Below are 24,058 nucleotides of genomic sequence, written 5' to 3' on the forward strand. Positions count from 1 at the left end.
TGTGCGCCATCTGCCCTCTTCACAAGGGTTAAGTCAAAGGCAGTCACTCCATCCTCTTCCCCATCTGGGCCTATGATTCATCTGTATCCAGCCCTTGGGGACTACAAATAGGAGCCCTCCATGCTCATACTGTTAATCATGCTGCAATTCAAAGTGATTACTCACTGAAATATGAGTTACTGTTATGTTGTGCCTACTAAGGCTTATGCTCAAACTGTTCAGTATTAATCTTGAATTCAAAAACTTCCAAGGGCCCAGAGTAAACTCCTGCTGAAGTCTAAAGGAGGTCCTCTGCCATTTTTGGTAATAACTATCTAAGTTTACAAAGGAACAAAACTTCTTTTGTTTTGCTAGGTAAATGTGTAGCATTACTGAGGCATGTTGAACACAGTTCTAACATGAAAATTTGTGCAAGAGGGGTGCTAATGTCTATAGCTTACATAGTATTAGATATTTCTCACTGAAAATTATATTTTAAAAATAATTCTCTGTTTCTTGCTTTTCATTGCATGTATGAATTAAGATATTTTCTGGTTTTCAACTAATTCAATGTCTTTTCTGTCTAATGCTCTTAAATGTCTTATTCTAACTTCCTAAGGACAGTGGGTAATAAGGTGAGGGCATTTTAACTCTTCCACTGTTTTTCTTATTGCAACATTATTTATGTTTTTATTTTACTCTTCTGCCTGTTGTTCAATCATTCCTTTATTTAGTAATGTGCAATCCATCAAGCGCATTCCCAATTGTAATGTGCTGTGAGCATTTTGCAACGCTTGACATGTGAAAAATCTGGCTTATATTGGTGAAACATCTTCAGAAATGTCTTTGTACTTTTCCCTCTAGATGAGACATCCATTTTTTTTCTGTTTTGCACATCTAGAAATACATGTGCTGCATAATACAGTTCTTATTTCTTTACCGTACCTCACTGTGATCTTGACATGTGCTACAAGAACAGGCTTCTGATCACTGTTACTCTTCTTCCATATGGGATGGAACTATTGTCCAGAAGCACAAGCTTTCTTCTGTATAATAACTGTTATTTCTATTCTTGTCACCAAACTGCTATGGCCAAGATTTGGAAATGGACTTGCTCAGTGTGGCCTCATAAATTCTAAGTATCATTATTCAAGTTAGAAATAATAAAATAGTTATTGCATCTCAAATGGACTCCTTAGGGGCATATGAAGCTACAGTAGTGCCATGAATCTGTGTCTTCATTCACTGATGTTTAAAGTGAGAGTCATTACTGCCACTTCAGAAATTCTAGACAATATTTTTCAGTAAAATGTACATAAAGATCACAGAGTGGCAGAAAAAAACAAAACAAAAAACCAAAACCACATCAGAAACCCTAAAAGTTAAATACTTACATGAAACTGTTCTTGGGAGCAAAATGATACTGCATGCCCCACTGATTTGTGATCACACTGATAGAACCTTACAGCGAGATATTAAGTCCAGAGACTTCTGTCTGTCTTCCTCTGTTTTGTCTGTTGGTTTGTCAATTTTCCCATTCTTTTGCGAGAACATTATAAAAAGCCTGAAAAGTAAATCAAGCCCGTGTTTCCCCACAGCAAGAGTTCTACTAGAGCAGCAGGGAACACCCGCTGTTAAGAAAGAAGATGCTATTGTGGCATGTTTATATCCCTGCAGATTAGCAGCCTGTATTATCTACTTAAATTCTTGCTCTTAAAATCTTAAATTCTAATGAAACAAAGGATTTGATTTAGTAGATCATTACCTTCTTGACTCAGAGCAGAGGTGGTGTAAGTTAGGTGTAAGAGGAGGTATAACTTAGACCTGAGTGCCACCAGGGTCACGGGATGCTGATAATATGATACAGTATTTTTTGCACGGATGTTTTGTCCCTGTTCTATTACATGCCAACATTTCAGGCCAACCACTGGTTGTAACAATGAGCCTTAAGCCTGGAAAATGCTTACATTCTCCAGCCACAAGTCTTATTTAAAAAACCCAAATTCCAGTGGTTTTGGAGTCTTGTTTGTTTGTTTGTTTGTTTGCAAGCCTAGCAGTGTAAACTAATACCTTGTAACATGGCTGAGTTCTGGTTTCGTTTTTTTGAGCTGCAGCTTCAGTTGGGAACAGCGCCTAAAGAAAGTAGGGTATCCATCCATACATGCTCACAAATAGCATAAAGTGATAGCAGTAACTATGGAAATAACTCAGATAAGTGTTGTATGGAGATACATTGTATACCATCATCAAAAGGGGATTTTAGTCTTGTGTTTTGCAATGCCATTCACAGTAAAAATCATTAACGTTGCAGTTAAAATCAATATCTAGAAAGCCTCTTTATGAATGGTCACTATTACAGTTTAATGCAAAACTTTTCTGTATCTATATCTTGGGCTCCATTTAGACCTTCATTTAGTGCAAGTACTCTGGTTAACATTGTTTTCTTAATCCTCACATTCTTTTGTCTCCTGCTTCCCTCCAACAGACATCTCAGCCAAGCCCTGGTGGTCAGTCTACATGCAGCAGCGAACAGTCCCCCATCAGCAACTATTCCAACAATGGGATCGAGCTTACTCTGACCAGTGGTGGTAGTGTAGGAGACCTCAGTGTCATCGATGAAACCCCAGTCATGGACTCTACCATTTCCACAGCCACCACAGCACTTGGCTTACAGGCCAGGAGGAATATGACAGGGACCAAATGGATGGAGCAAGTGAAATTAGAAAGGTTGAAACAAGTTAACGGAATGCTTCCAAGACTGAACCCCGTTCCACCTTCCAAAGCCCCGACCTTGCCGCCTCTCATAGGAAATGGTGAGATACACATAACAGGAGGGATAACACTTTTTGTCCTTAAGCTCGTTGCTTGCCAGTTCAATCTTGGAACTCTTGCAGGAGTTGCACAGCTTAGGAAATGCAGTAGCTCTGAAATGGTTTGCAAATTGATCACTTCTTGTTTATCCCCTCACTGCAAGCCCTACTACCCACCTTGTTAGAAGTCTGATAGTCCTGTGTTTTACAGAACAGGGGCTAGCAAGGGAGCCATGAATCACATTTTAAATATTCCCTACAGTTAAGGGTTTGGACTCAAGATCACCATAATCCTGTCTTGTTTTGAGGCAAGGCAGAAGAAATAAATACCTGTGAGTTTATTGTATGGAAGTCTTTCTGTTGAGGTCTTTGCAAGGCACCCTTTGCAGAGATGTGTTGGGCTTCCCTTTAAATAACCTGTTCCCACACATAGAAGAAATCATATGTACAGATGCTACTGCTGCAAAGGGCAGAGATCCATGAATGGGAGCAAGGCGAGGTTGAACTCTGAAGATGCCTGGTTGTTTTCCTCCAAAGAGCTGCTCATGACCAAAACAGATGATCCTGCTGCCCCTACTTTGCCTACAGCATGCCTGTAGGTTTCTGCACTCCACCCAGTAGTGACAACCCAGGTTTTCTGAGACCCATTCAATCAAAAGAAACTATGTAAAATTAGGAAATTTATCCTGTTTACTTAAAACCAAAACAAAACAAGGAAACCAGCAAAGATGTTTTGCAGTTGTTAGGAGTTATTTCAAGAATATTTCAAGAAGTCTCAGAAATTACCCTGAATAGCCTCCAATTTGTATATTTTGCCATTCCATACAAATGCCTGTTCAATTATATTTTGCCTATAAAAAGCTCCCTTACGAATGTGTCCTCCTGGCACATCAGCCAGCATAGCTGCACTGCAGGCTGGAGCACTGCACCAGCTGATGACAGTTTGTGGCTATGGCCTATAAATTTTCTGCTGGGATTCACACCAAAATGTTACCCTTGAGTCTCTGAATTAGCTTTTAACCTAAGGACACAGTTTTCGTCCCTACTTCTTTCAAGAAAGAGCACTGCTATGATTGGCTGTGATGATGTTCTTCCTCTGTACTCGGCTTACTTCTTTAGTGTGTGTTTTCTGCACCAGTTTCTGGATAATACCTCTTTGTTTAACTGTGAATTTTACCTGCAGGTACTCAGTCGAACAGCAGCTGCAGTGTCGGAGGATCCATGACTATTCTGCCAAACAGGAGTGAACTTTCAAGTACGGACATCACTGTGTTGAACATGCTGAACAGGAGGGACAGCAATACTAGCACAATCAGTTCAGCCTACCTGAGCAGCCGCAGGTCTTCTGGAATCTCACCTTGCTTCTCCAGCCGGAGGTCCAGCGATGCCTCCCAGGCAGAGGGAAGGCCGCAGAACGTGAGCGTTGCAGACTCCTACGACCCGATCTCGACGGATGCCTCCCGGCGCTCCAGTGAAGCGAGCCAGTGTGATGACCTCCCAAGTCTTCTCAGCCTCACCCCAGCCCAGCAATACAGGCTGAAAGCTAAATATGCAGCAGCTACTGGTGGACCCCCACCAACTCCACTGCCTAACATGGAGAGGATGAGCCTCAAGACAAGGATGGCACTTGTGGGTGACTGCAGAGAGTCTGGAGTATCTCCACTGCCTCCAGTGAATGCTCCTCGAAGATGTAGTGATGGCGGGGCAAATGGTTACAGCAGGAGGCATTTTCTGTCTCACGAAGCTTTCGGAAATGGGACGAGGAGAGCCAGTGATCCAGTCAGAATGGCCTCCGACAACTTCTCCGTCCCGAGAGTCCAGCGTTTCAACAGTCTTAATAGCTTTAACCCTCCTGCTTTGCTTCCATCCATGGAAAAGCGCAGCCTTGTTCTTCAGAACTACACCCGTTCTGAGGGTGGCGTCTTCCGTGGCTTCAGCTCCCCCTGTCCTCCAAGCATCAGCGAGAACGTTGCCCTGGAGGCTGCTACAATGGAAGTGGGTGGCAGTCTGAATGATGAGGATCTCCTGCCAGATGACGTGGTCCAGTATCTGAATTCCCAGAACCAGGGCATGTACGACCACTTGTTGAACAATGTTCTAGACAGCAACAAAATGCATCACAGCTCAGTTTCAGGAAACAACAACCCCAGCAACTTTGACCAATCCCCTCCACTGAGCAGTCAGCAGGCGGGTCCTGAGGCAAATAAGAGTGACTTGCCCATTCAGTGGAATGAAGTAAGCTCAGGAAGTTCTGACTTATCTCCTTCAAAGCTGAAATGTGGTCAGCGATCAGCAGTGCAGCAGGCTCGGGCCTTCAGACTGTATAACAATATGATGGTTCAGCAGCAGAACCTGGAGAGAAGCAACATGGCCCAGCAGAATGGCTATCAGAACCTGGTGGAAAACAACACTTCCTACAGTTTACAGCAAAACATGGCTCTTGGCAGCGGAGCCGGGAATTCTTTCAGCATGCAGTCCAACAAGCCTTACAGTGAAAGCATGGGCAGGCAAGCAATGATGTCTGGGGCGACAGACAATTCCTGTGGCATGGCAGTGCAAGGGCAGAAGCTGAGAATCAGCAACATGCCAGTGAACGGGAACCAGCAAAATTTCAGTCATCCCATGGCATCCAGCGATCAAACCACCACTGTGGCTAATGGGATGCAGAACAGGAATATGATGGAACAGGAATATTTGCAAAGCCAACCAGTCGGAGATGGCGTTCATTACCAGGGAGTCAGCCAATCCGGTCAAATGATGCTAGGGCAGGTTAGTCCTACCTCACAAGGCAGCCTGTATCAAGGGGCACAGAGTTGTCCACTGGTGTCTCACACCATTGGTAGCCAGCCTTCAGGTTTGTCAGTGGCCAAAAGTTACCAGTCATGCTCTAATTACAGCAGCAACAGACAGCAAAATGTGTTGAGAAACAGCCTGTCCCAACAGCAAAGACACATAGGTGACGGCAACCAGACATACAGGGTAAACACCATTAAGATGGAAATGCAAGGTCAATCACAGCAGTTCTGCTCTAATTTGCAGAATTACTCTGGTCAGTTATATGACCAAACCATGGGTTTTAGCCACCAAGCTATGAAAACAGGTTCTTTCTTTGGTTCGGAAACCAACTGCCTGCTGCAGGGGACTGCAACTGAAAACTCACCTGAGCTTCTTTCCCCGGGGGCTAACCAAGTGTCCAGCACGGTTGACAGTATTGACAGCAACAGTCTAGAGGGTGTGCAGATAGATTTTGATGCTATCATAGATGATGGGGACCATATCAGCTTAATTTCGGGAGCACTGAGCCCAAGTATCATTCAAAATGTCTCCCGCAATTCCTCACGCCTCACCACTCCCCGAGCATCTCTTACATTCCCAGCTATGCCTGTAAGCACAACCAACATGGCTATTGGGGACATGAGCTCTTTGTTGACCTCACTTGCAGAAGAAAGCAAGTTTCTTGCTGTTATGCAATAGACATAAAAAACAAAAAACACTTAGGAGATAACAGATGGAAAAAAAAAGACTCATATTTTTTAGTTGTGTATGTATTTTAGCAATCTCATCTCACCTAAATGGGATGTGTTTCAAGTATATTCCTTTTATGGAATAAGGACTCTGAAAACCCTAAAGTGTTCTAGGGAGAAACTGTCTTCCATTTCAGTTTTGAATCAGTATTGCTACACCCATTCCCTCCCTTTCTCTCTTTTCTCTCTCTCTCGCCCTTTTTAAATGTCTGTATGCTTCTTTTTTTTTCTTTTGTTTTTTAATTGTAAACCAATGTAAACGTGTGAACTGCATGTTTTCTTGTTTTGTTTTGGGGTTTTTTTGTAAAGAAAGGCCTGATGAAATGACTTGGCAATTTTCTGTTACTCAAATGAAGATAGACCTTGTAAAACTGTTGTAACTTTTCCTCTTGAACATATAACCACGCAGAATGTGAAGTGAGCATGCAGTGATGAAATCCTCTCTGGATGCACTGGACACGTCACACTGAGGTGGAAAACCAGTTTAGAAATGCACTGCCATGGTAACCCTGGCCTGCAGTTTCAGAGACATGGAGCAGAAAACATTGGGAGGTTCAAGCAAATAAGAAATGTAAAAAACCATCAGCCCTTTGATCTCTAGTGATAGCTTAAGGTTCTTGTAAACACACACAGAGATAGCTATCACTGCCTTGAATAATGATACTGAGATTGTGTCATGTTTCATCTATTTCAGAGGAAGGAGAGAACCAGAAAGCTGAGTCCAACTCTCGTATTTTGCATTATTTGGTATTCTGGTTTTCAGCCTTCTTTTTTAAATGATTGGATAGCAAAATTATGGGTGTGTTTAGTGACTTGGGTAGTCTATAATCTTCTCATTGCAGACCACTTTTGTGGAGATACAATCAGGGTCTTACTAGGTATTTCATACAATGAAATAACAAAATAGCAGTATTTCATACTGGGGATTTTTTTTTAAAATGCAAATTCTTGAGGTGTAATTTGTTGAGCCCCTGGTTCTTATTTGCTGGAAGAACAGTGTGTACATCCCTTTTAGCCCAGACAGCTCCATGGATACATACAGCTTCAAAAGCACCATGGGCATGTCATGTAAAAGAAGTAGAAAATGAATGGCTGGCCCAGTTCTCAGACTAGCCAAATAAATCAAAGCAGTTGCAAGCAATCTGATAATCTTAAATGTTTTTCCACTGTGTCCAGGCTTAACAAAATTAAGAAATTTAAACTGCCATTAAAAATAGCAAAGAAACAAGGGGAATGGCAAGTATTCACAGATCACAGAACATTGTGATCTGGAATTATTATCAGGTCCAACTCTTCAGTGAGTGGCCTGTATGGGGATGAAACCCACAACTTTGATGCTATTAGCACCATGCTGTAACCAACTGAGCTGTCTGGCAACTAATCAAAGCTCAGAAAGACCAACCCAGCTTGTTTCTCTCTCTCTCTCTCTCTCACGGTGACACCACATGCATTTAATTTCAAAACAAACCAGTGGGTCAATGCCCAGGCTCAGTTACACCAGCAAGAAATTGAAACCAACGCACTGTGATAATGAAGCTACTCACTGGTAGAGGTGAAGTGGCATTTGCTCTGTGAGCACTGGCTTGGTTTTGGCTCTGCCAGGCTCCATGTCTGCACCCCTGAACACACTGTGTTCCTGGGTGAACAGGCTGGTGTAGGGAACAGTAACAAAACCATGGTTTAAGTTCACCCACTCCTGGAAGCTGCATGGAGCTCTAGCCCTTGCAGACTTCTCAGTCAAATCCCAATAGTTAAGTCCTACTATGGGATGTAAATGGTGCAGGCCCTTACAGTCATGGATTTGATGTCTGTAAGGAGCTGGTGTTATAGTAGATATATCGTGAGAAGAGGGAGCATGGTCAATTTTGAAATACAGATAAATTTTAGCCCAATCAAAATTAGAAGGTGACTTCTATAGGCTAGAAAGCCATAGCACTTTTTTTCAACTGTAAAAAAAAAGGTGAAATACCAGCTGATTCCGTACATGGCATTTGAGGAAATGTGTAGGAATAGGATCTCAGTGAAGTTAGATAACACTGATCTGTTAACAGCTGTTGGAGTCAGAGGATGAAGCTGTAAATCAGTAGGAAAACATCATAGGAATCTGGGGCAGGGGCCATATTTGGGCCTATCGCAGCATGTACCAGGAGATTTGCACTGTGAGCTGGAATATCAGAAGTCAAAACAAATGTAAATATCCTACACCTTTTATCATGATCCAGCTCCTGTCTTTGTGTCTTTAGCCAGCATTTCTTTCTTCCTCTGTCTCATGCACACATATTCGCTCATCCTGCACTTTGCCCTTTGCCAGTTCCCCTCCCAGCCTCCCTGCCTCTGACCAGCTCTCATAGCCCACCTGCAGTTGTCCCTGGGCTGCATGGACAGCTGGGCACAGCTCACCATGCCAAATGACTGGTTTGCTGTGGCAGTGGGAGGAAGCTGCTCCCTGTTTCCCTCTCATTGCCCAGAGGCCCTGTAGAGACCTACTGACTGTACACAACCATCGTCCCTACCCTACTGCTGGGACAAGAAGGGATGCATCCCACTGGGCAGATTCCTGGGGTCAGGGATGCTCCAAGGGCCGTGCTGTGCATTGCAGTGCTGGGATACAGCTCACTAGAAGAGAGAAGCAGCACTATAGGCATGAGGAGAGGCTGTGCTGGACATGTTTCACATGGTTCTCGGTAACCAATCACTGGCTGTTTATTAAGCCGTCAATTACATGTTTATAAACAATTTCAACAGGGGGACTTATGACTAGCCTGGGAGTAGGTGGCTTGGGAGAGAAGTCTTATTGTTATTGAGCCAATACATTAAAAAAACCCCAACCATCCCCAACTATTTTTTTGAAACTCAATTTTCCAGTTCATAATTGTATCTGCTGGTGCAATTGATGCTGGGAAAGCTATTAACAGATGTGATCCATCAGAGCTTAGAAGGAGCTATTCATATTGCTCCAGGCTAAAAGGGACTGTTTGAGTAGCTAATTTGCCTTCCTGGATTTGACAAACCTTCGTCACTCATTTACCCTTGTCTTGGGCCAACAGTGTGTCTTGGCAGAAATCACATTCTCAAGAAAGGCATCCCATTTGATTTCACGAAGTTGAAGAATCAGAGACTCCACTGTGTCCTTGGGGAGTTCATGCAAATGAGTTATCATTTTCACCATTAAGTGTATGTGCAACTTATGTTCATCTGTCACTTTTCAGTTTTTAGTGTTTTCTCATGCTTTTCTGTTTGATACTAAAGAGCCTGTTTTGGTACCTGTGAGGGTAGCAATACATCACAGCCCAGCTATCTTGGGGTTTGGTTCTGTTTTAATAAGGTAGACTGGTCTCTCTGAGCATGACATTGTTACACTGGACATCAGCTTTCACTTGTCAAACTCCTTCTCAAGGTGTGGCAGTCTGGGGAATGTCCCATCAACACTGGTGGATGTGTTTACTGACACCCCTCTGCTCTTCCTCTTCCAGTTACAGTGTCAAAGCTTGCTTTTGTGTACCTGGCACATCAGTTGATTCTTGCCATAGCTCTTAGAAACCCACCACCCTAGAGTACAAGAAAATGCACAGAATATTGTGAACGTTCTATTTTTTAAGCATTGCAGCCTAAGTCTGAATCACCATTTCTTCTAATGGCTCTGTGAGGGTCTTCCATATTCCTTACTGTTGGCCTTGGGCACATCACTAACACTCAGCCTGCCTGAAATGTGTGTGTTTCTCCAGGCAGTTTTACTTTCCACGAAGTGGAAATTGCCAGTGAGAGTTCATCCTTCAGTTACACCCAGGTGAAGGAAAGGTGTGTGTGCAGGGAAGTCAATGGGCTTCCACAGGGGCTTTGCTGGGGAGTACAATGGTCCTACACACCCATGTGGCAGATGATGTTATTCTCTCCCTGGAGAATGGCCCCAAATGGTACGTGCATTAAGATGCTGGCTGGCTGCTCACTTCCAGTCACTGCTATCCCTGCCCCTCAGTGAGATGGTTGGTTGGCTTGCTCATGCCTGTCCTGAAATGGCTTGTCCTCCTGAACAGCAGTGTTTATATTCTTGCAATGTATGTGCCTTATTTTGCGTTGACCCTATAAAAGAGAGGGACCAGGATGTGTTGCCAAATTTTCCTGATGAGGCTGTACTTGCCATTCAGCTAATAGCACATACCACTGTTAATAGTGTCTGAAACGTCTTGTAAACCTCTGGTATTCACGTGTTATTGTCCTTGGATTGGTGGAATGTCGCCTATGGAACAGTCACTGTTGTCAGTCCTGCAGATGTGTAAGATAAAAATGTGTTGCTTTTTTTTCATTTTTTAATTTTTTTTATAAAGCTTGTAATCCTTTTCTAAGAAAAATAAAGAAGAAAATGTGTAAATACATTTATGTACGGTAGGAATAGTGTTCAGTTGTAACAGACCTTAGTGGTCTTCATTTGATAAACCTACAGTTATGATCTGATGTTTCTCAAGCCTTAGGTTGATCTGAAGGGTCTGTAGCACTGTGTACATATATGAACTGTACTTCTGCTTTCAGAACCACTTAGCTTTTTTGTAACAAAGAAAAAAAATGTTTCTTACAATGTCAATAAAAACAAAAGCCTTTGTACTTAAGTTCTTAACTTTCAGCTTCTAAAGTATCTCCTTAGGGGAGGGAGTTATTTTTTCCTTCGTCTGAAAAGCCTGGTTGCAATCAGCGCTTGTATCGCTTCCACCCAGAGCTGCTCGCTTTCCTCTTTCTGCTTCCCAGCCTGTTGCTTCACTACATTCACAGTTTAAATACAGATGGGAAAACAAAACAGAGTGTTTACCTTCCCTCTAAAGAAAAATGGCTGATGGGTGTCAGTGGAAAAATAACTGAAAATGCAGTATCACAGATGAAGTGTTTGAAAGGAGGAGAGAGACTGACCTGGTTAACTCTGCTGCAGGAGCAGTTGGTTCAGAGGCCAAAGCCAAGCTTTACTAGACTCTGTGGGAGGTGTGTGTTCATCCCTTGTTTGCCAAGGGTGTCTCACAAAGACTTGTCCATCCATGAAGAGGGAAGGAGGAAGAGAAATTAGCCTGGCTGGGTTAATCTGTAGGTGTCCACTCAGGTGTACGGCATCTTCTGCAAAGAGCTACATGCAGTCATCTTCAAAGATGGACATATTTAATGAGTGCTCCTGTTGAGTACAGTTGTCATGGATGGTGTCAAGTTAGTGATGGCAAATGGTATAGAAACAGTAGCACTGCTTGGTTTCAAGGTGTCTGAGCTGTTCTCATTTCAAAGCCTTTTGTTTCTGTTGCTGGCAGCGTGGCAGTACCCAGACCACTCTGTTGAGCTGTCAGTGCTCAGCTTCTGCTTTAGTCCTTCCTCAGCCAAAATAGGTGAGCCATTTCCCAGACCAAGGGAGGTAACTTTGCATTGTTGTTTGTTCATGTTAACTTCTTTTCTTTGTGTGTACTGTTTTGTTGGGTTTTGCTGTTCACCCTTCAGCCATTATTAAGCTTTTGTCATTTTGTACAGCCTTAAGGCTTGGCAGGGACAAAGGGTAGAATGGAGACCTAAAGCATACTCAGCTGAGAAGCCAGTGAGGCAAGAGAACCCTGGGAGTGGCCTGGTATGGGTGAAGGAGACCCTGCAGTTTGAAGGGGAGCTTGATGGTGGCCAGGGTGCCTTAGCTTATGTGCTGCAATCCAAAATTCTCCCAGCATCTGGCAGTGCTTCAGTACTGGCTCACTTTGTGGGGTGGGTGTGTGTAACAGTGGCTTCCCCACAACTTTAACCAACATGAAGACGTGATGGACCAGCAGAGAGATGAGCAGGCCTGTGGGGACTGGGTGTCAGTAGCAGGATCCATGCTAACCACAGACTATGGCTGTCAGGGGCTTAAAGCTGGTCGTGGCATTTCTGAGCCTTAGCAGCTGCCTGCAGGTCATGGGAGGTTCACTTCCTACATGCTAATGCAGTAAAGTCCTGCACACACACACACCTGCAGTGCATTGTGCTAAACAAATGTCAGTGGTGTTGCACACCTGGCACCATAAGGGAGCCACATACCTGGACTGACAGCCCCTCTCTGTGCTCTCTTTACCAAACTTGCACCACTGCCATTACATTTAACCAGCCCCTGCATGCTCATCTTTCAGCTGATCTCCTCCACCAGCTGGATCTACTTCAGGATGATTGTCAAGGGGGCAGGAGATGCCATGAGGCCTCCTGTCCTGTTCGGCACCTTAGTTGTTTGCTGCCTTGAAGGTGCAGATGAAGGTGCTGCCAGGCAGTGTGAGGTCAGGCGCCAAGGTGAAAGCATTTCCAGAGCTCAGTGCTGCTACATGAAAGGCTGGGGCTCCAGGGTGTATTCCTGGTCCTCCAGCCTGACCTGGGACTGGGCTGATGAAAAGCTGCATGTTCAAAGCTGCAGCCAAAGACAGGAGGACCTGTGTTTCCATGTGGATGGAATATAATGCCAAGTCCTCAGGAAAACAAAAAATAATGCGGTAGTTGTGGTTTGTACCATTCAAAATCAGCAGATGCTGTTGACCTTTAGTCTGTACTTTAGAGCCAAGGCTATAAATGAATTAATTTAATTCATTAAATTGGTTTCTTACTTCAGAAGTGCATGTACCCGAGAGAGAACTGCTGTTTGCAAAGCCTAAACAAAAATACAACAGAGATATAGAGCATTAATCAGCAAGGCAAGAAAAAGCTTCCCACAGTCCCCTGTACCCTAAACAGGTGGCATGACATTACTACACTCAGACCCAAAGATGGGCAACACAAAAATCACCAATAATCCTACGGCCAGGCCTGCCATGGTCAAGGATGAAGCAGGGGAAGAGCAGACAATGTGGACCTACAGTGCTGATGGAGTTACTGGGCTGGCTGGGTCTAAGTGATGGCACTGTAGGGCAGGCCAGTGTAATTTTTTTCCCTTTCCCAGTTTTTGCGGGCTTGACTGTGTAATCTTCAAGCTGCTTTTTCAAAGAGATGGTAATGGGAAAGAGACGACTTGTTCTCTGCAGGCTGAAACTCAAGCTATTTGTGTTAGGAATACAGCTTTGTTACATGATTAGTGCAATGGGAGCCCCTAGGCACCACTTCCCAGTACAAACAACTCATATTAATAACTCATGCTAAAATTGCCTGCTATTTAATAACCTGGGCCTCTTTCCACCCTGAGAAGCACATAACTGCTTAGTGTTCCCACCATCTCTGCCTGTCTTCCCTCACTGGCTTCAGACTGTCCCTGCACATTTCCTAGGAAAAAAAAAGAGCATGTTTGGGCAAGGAAAAAGGAAGAACTGACGGTGTTTAACATGAATCCCTGTAGCCCATGCCTGTGTACCTCCTTGCCTGCCCTCCCCATCACAGGGTGCTGCTCCTGCATCTGATGTGAGGCTGCTCATTGCTGCCATGTCTTGCAATCTTGGTCCTCTGTTTTCACCCGTGTTCTGGGGACGGAGTGACCTATTTCATGCCTTGCCAAGGAAGCAGCCGCCCTCCCTCCGAGCTGCCCCAGCTGGCTGAGACGTGATAGACCAATGCTGTTACTCATGGGTGGGAGGCCCATGTGAGTCACGCTTCCCTTCGCCCCACACGTGGGGTGGCTGCGGCAGGAGAGCGGGGAGCAGGGAGTGGGACTGCATCCCGCACACGGCCGTGCACGGCAGTGGCACAGTTGGGCCCAGGCGGGAGCGAGAAGCAGTGGGTAGATCAGATGGTGATGAACCATAAACAGGATCGTTTCCCATGGGCTGGCTGAGCTGCTCCAGCCTTTGCCAGCAGCACTAGGATGCCTGTCAGGTCTGCGAGGCAGTCTCTAAGCCACCCTGCTCTGCAGAAAAACATTACTAATGTTCCCACGACTGGAGCAAGAGAGAAGAGACAAATAACTTGGACAGTAACATGAAACAGTGGCAAAAATCTGGAAGACAGAGGAGGAGAGAGGAAAAAAACAAGGGGGTGGAAAGCTCTGTAATGACTGAAAAGAGCCGCAGATGGATATGAACCGAGAAAAGGACAGAGACAGAAACAGTAGCACTAATTAGCTGAGCTGAACGACCCCACTCCTGCTGTACCTGAGCATCCTCCGCTGTCCTCAGAGCCGCAACGCTGCCAGCCCCGAGAGGAGAAGTGGGAGCAGGGAACTGCTCAGACCTGGATGAACAGAAGCAATTAAGTTCCTATAGCAACGCTTAGTGAAAAATCCCAAAGCAGAGGCACCTATAGGGCTGGATAGAAAAAGGGTTGTAGGTCCATGCAGCATCCGCTGAAGGAGAACCATGAGAAATGTGTGCTTCCCCATCCTGAGCATGGTTCCTCCGGCACCTTTGCTGCTTGAAGACTTCCCATTTCCATTTTATGAGCAGCCAGCCCTCCCAAGACATAGGAAAAGTTCACTTTGCCTATTTTGCCTTGAGGCAGTTTTGTTTTGAGGACCTACAGCACATCCCATAGTACCGAGGAATTGTGGCAATGTTTTCACTGGCAAATTTTTTTATCTGGAAGGCTTTTGCTGGGAAAGGGCAGATGTATCTCATCCCTGTCATTGCTGACTGCTTCAGCCTCCAGTCACTGCTTTCAGTGAACTCCTTCAACTTTGTGGGACCCCAAAGTATGGCATTGCTTGAATATCGCTTCTTGGATGGAGCTTCAAAGAAGAAGAAATGGTCTGCATCATCCTGCTTTAGAAGCTGAACTTAAGCCCTCATCAGAAGTTTGCAGATGTAAAAGAGGACTAAAAATCCCCAAGTCAGCTGACCTTTTATGAAAGCAGTCATCAGGCACTGAACCCTCAGTGGCATGGGCCCCAGTACCCATGGTGATGCTGGGGGCTGGCACAACAGAGGCCGAGGTCTGCAGGGCTGCAGTAAGTGGCAAAGTGTGCTGCAGCATGTGTGGGCACTGGGCTTTGCTCCCCTCACCAGCAGTAAATCCAGCTGCCCTTTGCAGCCATCCAGGGAGAAGCAGTGTGGTTGGTCCCTTGGGGCTGCTCTCTCCTCTTCCCATCACGTTTGGAGTAGGCAAGCTCCCACTGCTGACCCAGCTGGCAAAAGATCTCCTTTGGACACCATTACTAGGGACAAACCATGCCATGCTTGTTCTTTTACTGTAGGGAATTAAAGGAATTTGTGTCACTTTGAAGTTTGCAGTGCGGTGTCCCAGTCCAGGCCCACGATGTGACATCACTGCAGGCTGGCACAGAGTAAACAAGCCCAGTGGCACAGCTCCTACACCTGCCCTGTGTCCAGTCCTTTCCTTGCCTCGGATGCCCCTCCCTGCCCTTTCCTCCTCTTCCCAAGGCTGGGCTGTAGCATAGGGGAAAACCAAAAATACTGCATGATGTTTTTTCCTCTCCTTGGCTGGTCCCTTGGAGATAGATTGCTGCTGTTTTCTCCCAATTACATAAAATGCTTGAAGCTGTGCAGAGGCTTAGCCACACAGTCAGAGAGGCAGCAATGCCTTTCTTAGCTCTGTGGAGTGCAGTCTTGAACCACTGTAGCGCTTCTTGCTTACCTTTGTGCCCTGAGACATCTTGTGTTTCAATCTTAGGTTTCAGTTGCTCTTCACCTGAGCTCTGCTTGGCATGGGCAGCCAGAAAGTGATGGGCTCCAGTTTAGCTGGAGCATTAGCAGAGAAAGGGAAAGATGGAGCATCAGCCAGCAAAATGTAATAGGGAATCCTTTTGCCCCCATTTCTGCTGATGCTAAATCCAGGGCCTGTCTTTCCTGTTTGAAACAGGAGTGGGGGCTCAGGTTGCCTGCTCCAGGGTCGGCTCTGCCTTTAGCAGCTCCCATAGTTTCAGTAGCTTGTGTGCCAAGCTTTGCTTAGAAGCTCTGGTGCAAAGAGCCCCATTCTGCAGAAAGCCCAGGAGAATACGAAATCCCCTTGGACTTTTCATTGTGAAGGAGGAGCTGGTCAAAAACAAAATCAACAGTTCTGAAGCAAATAGAAGGCTTTGATCTACCCAGTTAAATATGAGCCCTGGTGAACTGGATCCTCCTCTCTTTGTGCATGTTCTCAAAAAAAGTATTTTCCTTCAAGAGAACAGGCTGCACACTGGCAGGCTTTCTCTTCTCCTGTCCTACACCAGATATACACATTGTCCTGACTTAAGTCATCTCATGCTTGGCTGGCCTTGTGCTAAACTTAAAATTGGAGAGCCTCAAAACCCCAAATGTTGTTCCCAGTGTGCCCTAGATAGTGGCATTGCTTACATTTGCTGGTGCCATTGTGTTTGCTGAGCATGAGTATTTGGTTAGTCTTTTAGCTGGTAAGTGCTGGTCCACTGCAATGAAAACATCAGATTTAGAGGAAGGCAAACAAAGCAAAAAGACAGCATTTAGTAATTTTAGAGACACCACATGCACTCAGCAAAAATGGAGCCAGCCCACTTTCAAACTGGGGGTGTTCTTGAAACCTGTAGCTGTGTTTGACCACCTCGGGGCTGGCTCCAGGGATAGCTCTTCCTCCTCTGCCCAGGGACCATTTCATGTGTTTTGCAATACAGGAGGGCTCCAAAAAGCATGTCTGAAGCCCTCAAGAGTTGAGTACCACTGCTGTTTCACTACCACTGGTACAAGGATAGCTGGACCTTGGTGCCTGGCTTTCAGGCCTTTCCCCAGGTAGCACAGCTGGGACAGGGACCTGACCTGTGCCACCCTGACCCTGGGTATGGAAAACCCCAACTCCAACTTAGGTCAGGGGAGGAATAAAAGGAAAACCAAACAATGCAAAAGTGAAACAATGAGCCAGTTGCCTACCAGGAAAACCCCCCAGCAGCCACGTGGGTGGTGTGGGAGCACAGCCCCATCCCCATGACTACTGGGAAGTTGGGGTCCTTCCAGACAGCTCTGAGAGCCAGGGGCATGGCAGTGATGGTGTCCAAGGAGCACGTGGCCTGCACAGCCTGGCCTGCCCAGCCAGCTACCAGCCCCACAAGTTCAAGTCTGCAAAGTTCAGAGGTACCTGTATGGATCCTGTGCAGGAAACAGCCACAGGGTTTGACAGCAGGAGGGAAGGGGTACACCTTGCCCCTGTCCCTCCACCCGGGAGTGGGGCTGGGCCCCTGGTTTGCGCTGCTCACCATTGCTGTCACATCTTGCTTGGTCTCACACGCCTCCTTGGCTGCATCACACTTTGGCTTTCTGGCTTCTAATAATCCTCTTCCAGTATTTTATGCTCACCTCCGAGGACTCAGCAGCGACCCTGTCTCCTCTGGATGTGTGTTTTTCCCCTGGGCCACAGTTCAAACGGTTGGGAGCAGCTGGGCAAGAGCCATTTTTGTGCCCAAGGACCTGTGGCTGTGTCACCAATCCAGTGCTGCCACACTGTGGGAATCACGGCTCTTGTGCGGTGCCAGCCTGGCTGCAGAGACTTCCCACTGCGGGCATGCCACTCCCATCCACGGTGTTTGCTGGACCACTGTCCCTGTGTGAAGGGAGATCCCTAATTGACTGACTGGGGCTGTAATGCAGGGTAGCGATGCGCTTCTAACCCCCACCCTGGACTGGCTTCTGGTCTGCAGCCAAGATATAGAGCCATCACCTGTAAAGACTGCAGCTGCATGTTTGTAGGACTGAGACCTCTCCAGCCTCCACCACCACCTTCCTGCCTTTTTAGATGGTCAGAGGCAGATGGTCAAACCAGGCAAAGTAAATCCCACTGGAGCATGGAAAAAGGTGGTGCAGAAATCTTTCTGGGGGACACATGTGCCATTTCACCCTGTCATCACCCTTCCTCCCTGGAAGCATCCAAACAAGTGAATGAGGCATCCCAAGCAAACCTCCTGCTGCCTTTCAGTAGCAGGAACAGCAGTGACTCTGCCGCCAAGATGAATTTGGCAGCCATGTAGCAGATTTTTGTATATGCTCTAAAGAGTATTTGGATGGCAAATAAGGACAAACACAGCTTTGCCCTTGAAAGCAAACTACCTGAGCTGGCTGCTGGTGCAGGTAATTAATAGCAACTGCTTTATGTAAAGCGGCAGGAAGAACAGTCCATTTTCCATAGCTCCTAAACTGGCTGGGTAGTGGCACTGGCACTGGCACAGGGCTCACGGCTGGAGGACCAGCACTGCTCACAGCAATGCCCACAGCACAATTTGCAGCCTCTTGCTGAGCTGCACAGTGCTGCCCTTAAAGACAAACCACCAGCCGTGGCCAGCTCAGCTTGGGAAGGCTGATGGGCTGGCAGCCCAAAGCAGTGTGGAGTTTTCCATGGTCAGTTATAGTGCTGGCATGGCCAGAAGCTGCTATTATTAGATGGCATATGAATCACCCGCACGGCTGGAATTAGAAGCCTCAGCCTGAGCCGAGCTGGACACTTATTGGAAAAGCCTCATTTAAGCCCAGCCAAGAGACAAAAGTGGACAGGGCTCAGAAAAATCGCTTGCCCAATGCCCACTTGAGCCCTGGCTGCCACCTCTTCCAGCTGAGAGGGAAGTGCCAGCTCTGGGAATCTCCCATGGCCCCAGTGGTGTGACAAGGGAAAGGAAGGATCAGGAAAACTACATCCCTGTTCATGCACTGCCTACCCTATGCAAAATATAGCAAGAGAAGAAAATCTATGGGGAATACAATCTTAAATCATGATCTGATGGGGTTGGTTAAAAGGTCACAGCCTGACAAAATGTACAGGTGAAGGGCTTACAGCTGTCATGCCTGTGTCTCAGCCTGGTCTGCTGCAAAGCAACATCAATGTGCAACACAAGCAGATGCTGAGCAGGGTAACAGGGCTGTGTGGCTGTAGGGTCCAAACTGGCAGATTATTGGGAGCTCACTGGGTGCAGAGAGAAAGAAAGGAGGGAGCTGGAAACACATTTGCTTTTCTGGATGGGAAAATGCTGACACGCTTTGATTCCTTTTTTGACTCATTTAAGCCTGGAACTGCAATAAGAGAGCCCAATAAGTAACACAACTTGTAGGAATTGCAGCTGCTAAAGTTTTCCTTCAGTCTCCTCGCTAGTCATTTGCACATGTTGTTCCTCATTTACTCCTTTGCAAATGAGGTAAAGTCCAGTCTCCATGTTCTCTTGTATGGTTCTGAATCAAATGCATCAGCAATAAGGTTCAATCACCAGAGCTGTGCTGTGATGTTTGCTTCACCCTGAGCTTTTCCTACTGAAATTAAAATAACCCACTATGTCATTTTTTTCACAGGACATGAAATAGAATTTCATATGCATTGCAAAGTCACATTGTGAAGAGTGGCAGAGTACACACCATTTCTTATAGCCTAACAAAGGAGCTTTTATTTAATAATGGACTATTACAGCACAGTACAAAGATTTGCTTTGTTCAGTGACTAGAAATTGTTTGCAGATTTTTTCAGCCACTGGGAGTTGACAGATAACTTAGGAAATCAATTCTTAAAGCTAGAGTGCCTACACGCCTGTTTGGCTCTTGGAGCACTGCAAGCCCAGAGCTCCACGGGGTCCAGTCCAGCCCTCTTTTTCCATGGACTGGAACAGTGAAACATTTTTGTATATATTTCTTGGGGGAGGAAGCAAATCCATGGTTTCAGCTGTTTCTCCCTCACTACCTTCAGGAAAGCTTAAAGCTTCTTCTCCATACTGCTGAAAGCAAGGAATGAGAGGACAAACCTCAGAGCAAAATTGTACAAGCTTCTTGTTTCAGTGTGAGGCAAACACACCACATGGGTGCCAGAGAGGGCTCAGCTGTGTAGGGTGGATTCTTAGCTCTCTGAAGCAAAAAAAAAAACAAACAAAAAAACCCCAAAAAACCAAAACCTCCATATCCTGGTAGAAATGATAGATAAAAAACAAGGTGTACAAGGACTGGGCTGATGCACTACAGTGAGGAAGGGTTTTCACCTGAGCAGAGCTAGGCACTGTTGTTGCAGTTTAAAGGATGTTAAAGCAGACCTTACCGAGAGCTTCTCTACCCAGCCCAGTTCAGCGCCTCAGTGCACCAAACCCTCTGTCCCAGGGCTGCACACTGCACTCTCACCGGCTGGGGAGCCATAAGGCTAGCTCTGGTTCATCTCCTTCCACAACCGGCGGTGATAAAGGAGGCGAGGAGGGTCTCTGTGTTATGTCCATGGAAGATGTTTATTCGCATGGTGCAGCAGAGGCCAACGACCTCCCAGAGGCAGAGATGCCTCGAGGGTGAAGGCCTCACATGCACAGCCACATGTGCTGCATAGACAGCCACATGCATACACACATGTGGAGCATAGACAGCAAGATGGTGGAGGGTTAGGAGTTTTATAGGGAAACAGAGAGGGGCAGGGACAGCACACTGGCCCAGTGACCTCTGGGTACAGGGGAGGTACATGGGCAGAGTTAGGGTACAGAAACCAACAGGGAAAACCCAAGGGAGTGACCAGGACCACGTGGGGTAGGGAAAGGCAGAACAATGGGAAAGGGTAAACACAGTAAGAGAGAATGGGTGGGGGACTTGCAGCTATTATCACAACATTTCCCCATTTTTTACTAAGTTAAAGAGGGAAAGGCTTTTCCTAAAAACTTTCATAGCAAATTTTTAAACAACAGAAAAATGGTAAAACAACAACAGTGGTAAAGCAATGACAAAATTAGTTCTGCTGTGGATATGGGGAAAATGATGATGCAGCTGGCTGGTACTGATGTTGGAGACCAGTGCAGGCTGTTTTTTCGGACTGCGGGTGTCTTTGCAGTTGTTTTTTTTTTTTTCCTGCCAGCGCTGCTAAGATGAAGGCAAGGTTTACAGCAACGATGGGGTTTTTGCCGAAATCCTTTTCAGCTTAGGAGGGGAAGAAGTCTCTGGATGAGGCGCAGCTCTGCCAGGTCACACACAGCTCTTGCTTGCTGTGGCTCTGCCGGCTCCAGAGCGGCTCTGCCAGCCTCCAGCACGGCGCCACCGGACTCAAGCACGGCTCTGGGGATTGCTCCAAAGCGGCCCCGCCAGATCCTGGTGTGGCTCCGTCGGTACCTCCAAGTCTGCCGCAGGCAGCTGGAGGTGAGGGTTTGCTCCACGCCAGGCCATGCCTGCTCACAGCCGAGAGGTAACACCTGAAAGGATGGCGGGAGGGGCGGGGACACGATGCCGAAGGGAGACACCCCAAAAAGGTGCAGGGACCTGATGCTGAAGGGAATGTCCCAAAGGGGAGGAGCCCAATGCTGAAGGGAATGCTCCAAAGGGGAGGGACCCGCATCTGAAGGGAAACACCCAGAGGGGGAGGGACCCAAGCCCGAAGGGAAAAACCCCAAAAGGGGGAGGGATCTGCACCCAAAGGGAATGCCCACCAATGTGGGGGAGGGGCCACGCCAGAACACGAGGAATGTGGGGGGCGGGGCTTGGGCAAGCCTGGCAAAATTTCAAGGGAAAGAAGACAATATGGCGCACCCGACCATGCGGCCGGCGCCATATTGGAAAACATGTGGCATCGGCTCAGCTGAGGTTTGGGCACAGGAAAGGGGGTTAGCAGGGATCTCGAGCTAGAATAATCAGTTCTAACCTGGGAAGGGGACAGAAGAGACTGAAAAACATACAGTCAGCTCTCTCCTGAGGAACAGAGGGGGAACATGAGTTGGTAGGGGGAGAGGTGCTGCCAACACGTGGCCGGCACCATGTTGGGGGATACATGCGGGGGAATATGGTTATTAGGGAGAGAACTAGGGTTTTTCACTTGCAGATAACTGAATAAAACAAAATAAAGATTAGTTCACTTTATCTCTCGCGCGCAAAAACTTTCCACACAACTGCTGATTCCCCACTCCTTATAAAAAGAAAAGACAAATTTCTCCCAAAACGGGGGTACAAAATTTAGTTCTCCTCTTGTTAGAAGTGGGTTTTTTCTTGTCGAGATTTTGCATGGAGCGCGACTCCCTTCACCTCAACAAGACGCCACCTCCAACCCTCCACCCACCCCGAGGCAAAAAGAATAAACTAAAAAGAAAAGAGGGACCCGTGTACTAAGCTGACCAGGCCTCCACCGGCTCCCCTCCCAAGGGGCTTTCCCGCAGGCTTACAAAGCACGGAGAATCAACAAAAAAGCACTCGGGATGGTTCACCGCCGTTCGGCCGACCTCCTTGAAAAGCGTGACTTTTTCTAGAGTCTTCTTGCTGAATGCAAGCTTCTCGTTGGGGAAATGGCTTCCCAAAAGCAACTTCTCTCCTGCAGCAGTGGCTGCAGGGGGACGCTTTCCAGGACAGCTTCTGCCTCACGTTGGGTGCCATTTGTTGCGGTTTAAAGGATGTTACAGCAGACCTTACCGAGAGCTTCTCTACCCAGCCTGGTTCAGCGCCTCAGTGCACCAAATCCTCTGTCCCAGGGCTGCACACTGCACTCTCACCAGCCGGGGAGCCATAAGCCTAGCTTCTCTGGTCTGCTTCCACAACCGGCGGTGATAAAGGAGGTGAGGAGGGTCTGTGTGTTATGTCCATGGAAGATGTTTATTCGCATGGTGCAGCAGAGGCCAACGACCTCCCAGAGGCAGAGATGCCTCGAGGGTGAAGGCCTCACATGCACATAGACATGTGAGCATAGATGTGTGCTGCATAGACAACAAGATGGCGGAGGGTGAAGGGTTTTATAGGGAAACAGAGAGGGGTGGGACAACACATTGGCCCAGTGACCTCTGTAAACAGAGGAGGTATATGGGCGGAGTTAGGGTACAGGAACCAATTGGGAAAACCAGGGGCATGGCCAGGACCATGTGAGGTAGGGAAAGGCAGAACAATGGGAAAGGGTAAACACATTAAGAAGGAATGGGTAGGGGACTTGCAGCTATTATCACAACACACTGTCAGGAAAGAACTGGGATTTTCTCCCTATCTCTTCCTTTACTTGTGATAATAGGCATTAGTACCAATGCAGCCATGGGGTGCAGGCACACAGGATCCCTGGAAAACCCATCTCATGCATTTGCATCTCTGATGAGGAGGGTGATGATCTGGGACAGCTTGTTTTGATCCTACAGAGAAGGTAAGATGGTGGCTCTTGGCTCAAACGCACAAATCACAGCGCCAGGGGGTTAATGAGTGAGAAGCAAAGATGGCTCTTTGTCCCAGAGAGGGATTGTGGCCAGAGGGAGGGAACAGGAATCAGTGCTCATCCAGGGCTGTACTGGCAGCCCCTCCACCATGGGGGTAATGAAATTACTAGGCTGTTTTCTCATCACACACCTTTAATGATTTTATTTATCCCCAGTGACCTTCTTGTAGACAGCTGAAGGGGCAGAAGCAGGAGTGTGTTTGGCCCTTTAACTCCTAGTGAGGGCACTTAATGAACATACCTTTCCTTACTTACCAGCCAGCTTTCCCAGAAATATCAGAGTACAGAGCAAGGAGCTGGCTTGATACCAAATCCTTTGGCAGGTTTAAAGGCACCAGAACCACAGTTCTGCCTGTCAGCTAAAGAAAGGCGATGTCTGAAAAGTCCCAGCACAAACCGTCCGTGAGCATCTTCCTGAGACTGAGGAGCCCAAGTCCCAAGTTCAGGAGAGGCACTAGATTCCAACATCACCTTCTGAAGACATCCCCTGTTTAGGTCTTTCCAAAGTACATCATGTGCATGTGCAAATATATACAGATATACTCATGTTCATTTGTTTGTCTATTTTTAAGCAAATTAACTCACTTTTCTGGTTTTTTTCTGTGATGGAAACTAAAATCCCCTAAAGCAGGAGCTCCCCTCTGTCAGTCAACAGCAAGGAGTTGGAAACTCAGCATTTGGCCCATGCATTAGCTGCAGGTTAGCACTGAGCAGAACCAGTTACAGTAGATCTGAAAAGCCTCATGTGTCCTCTGCACTATGCTTTGTTCTGCC

At 46.7% G+C, this 24,058-nt stretch overlaps 1 protein-coding gene across 4 annotated transcripts in view; it reads left to right on the forward strand.

Annotated features, from left to right (window-relative positions):
* Window positions 1-10,917, forward strand: part of GLI3 (GLI family zinc finger 3) — a 217,461-nt gene extending 206,544 nt beyond the window's left edge. For all 4 annotated transcript variants that reach the window (XM_085051565.1, XM_085051567.1, XM_085051566.1 and 1 more), the window contains 2 exons: window positions 2,465-2,792; window positions 3,973-10,917. In XM_085051565.1, the coding sequence (XP_084907691.1) occupies window positions 2,465-2,792; window positions 3,973-6,263 (2,619 nt within the window). In that variant the 3' untranslated portion in view covers window positions 6,264-10,917. The remainder of the gene's footprint in view (window positions 1-2,464; window positions 2,793-3,972) is intronic.
* Window positions 10,918-24,058: the final 13,141 nt, after the last annotated feature.

This window comes from Lichenostomus cassidix, chromosome 2 (genome assembly GCF_008360975.1).
Source record: "Lichenostomus cassidix isolate B80296 chromosome 2, HeHo_3.0, whole genome shotgun sequence".
NCBI classification, from domain to species: Eukaryota; Metazoa; Chordata; class Aves; order Passeriformes; family Meliphagidae; genus Lichenostomus; species Lichenostomus cassidix.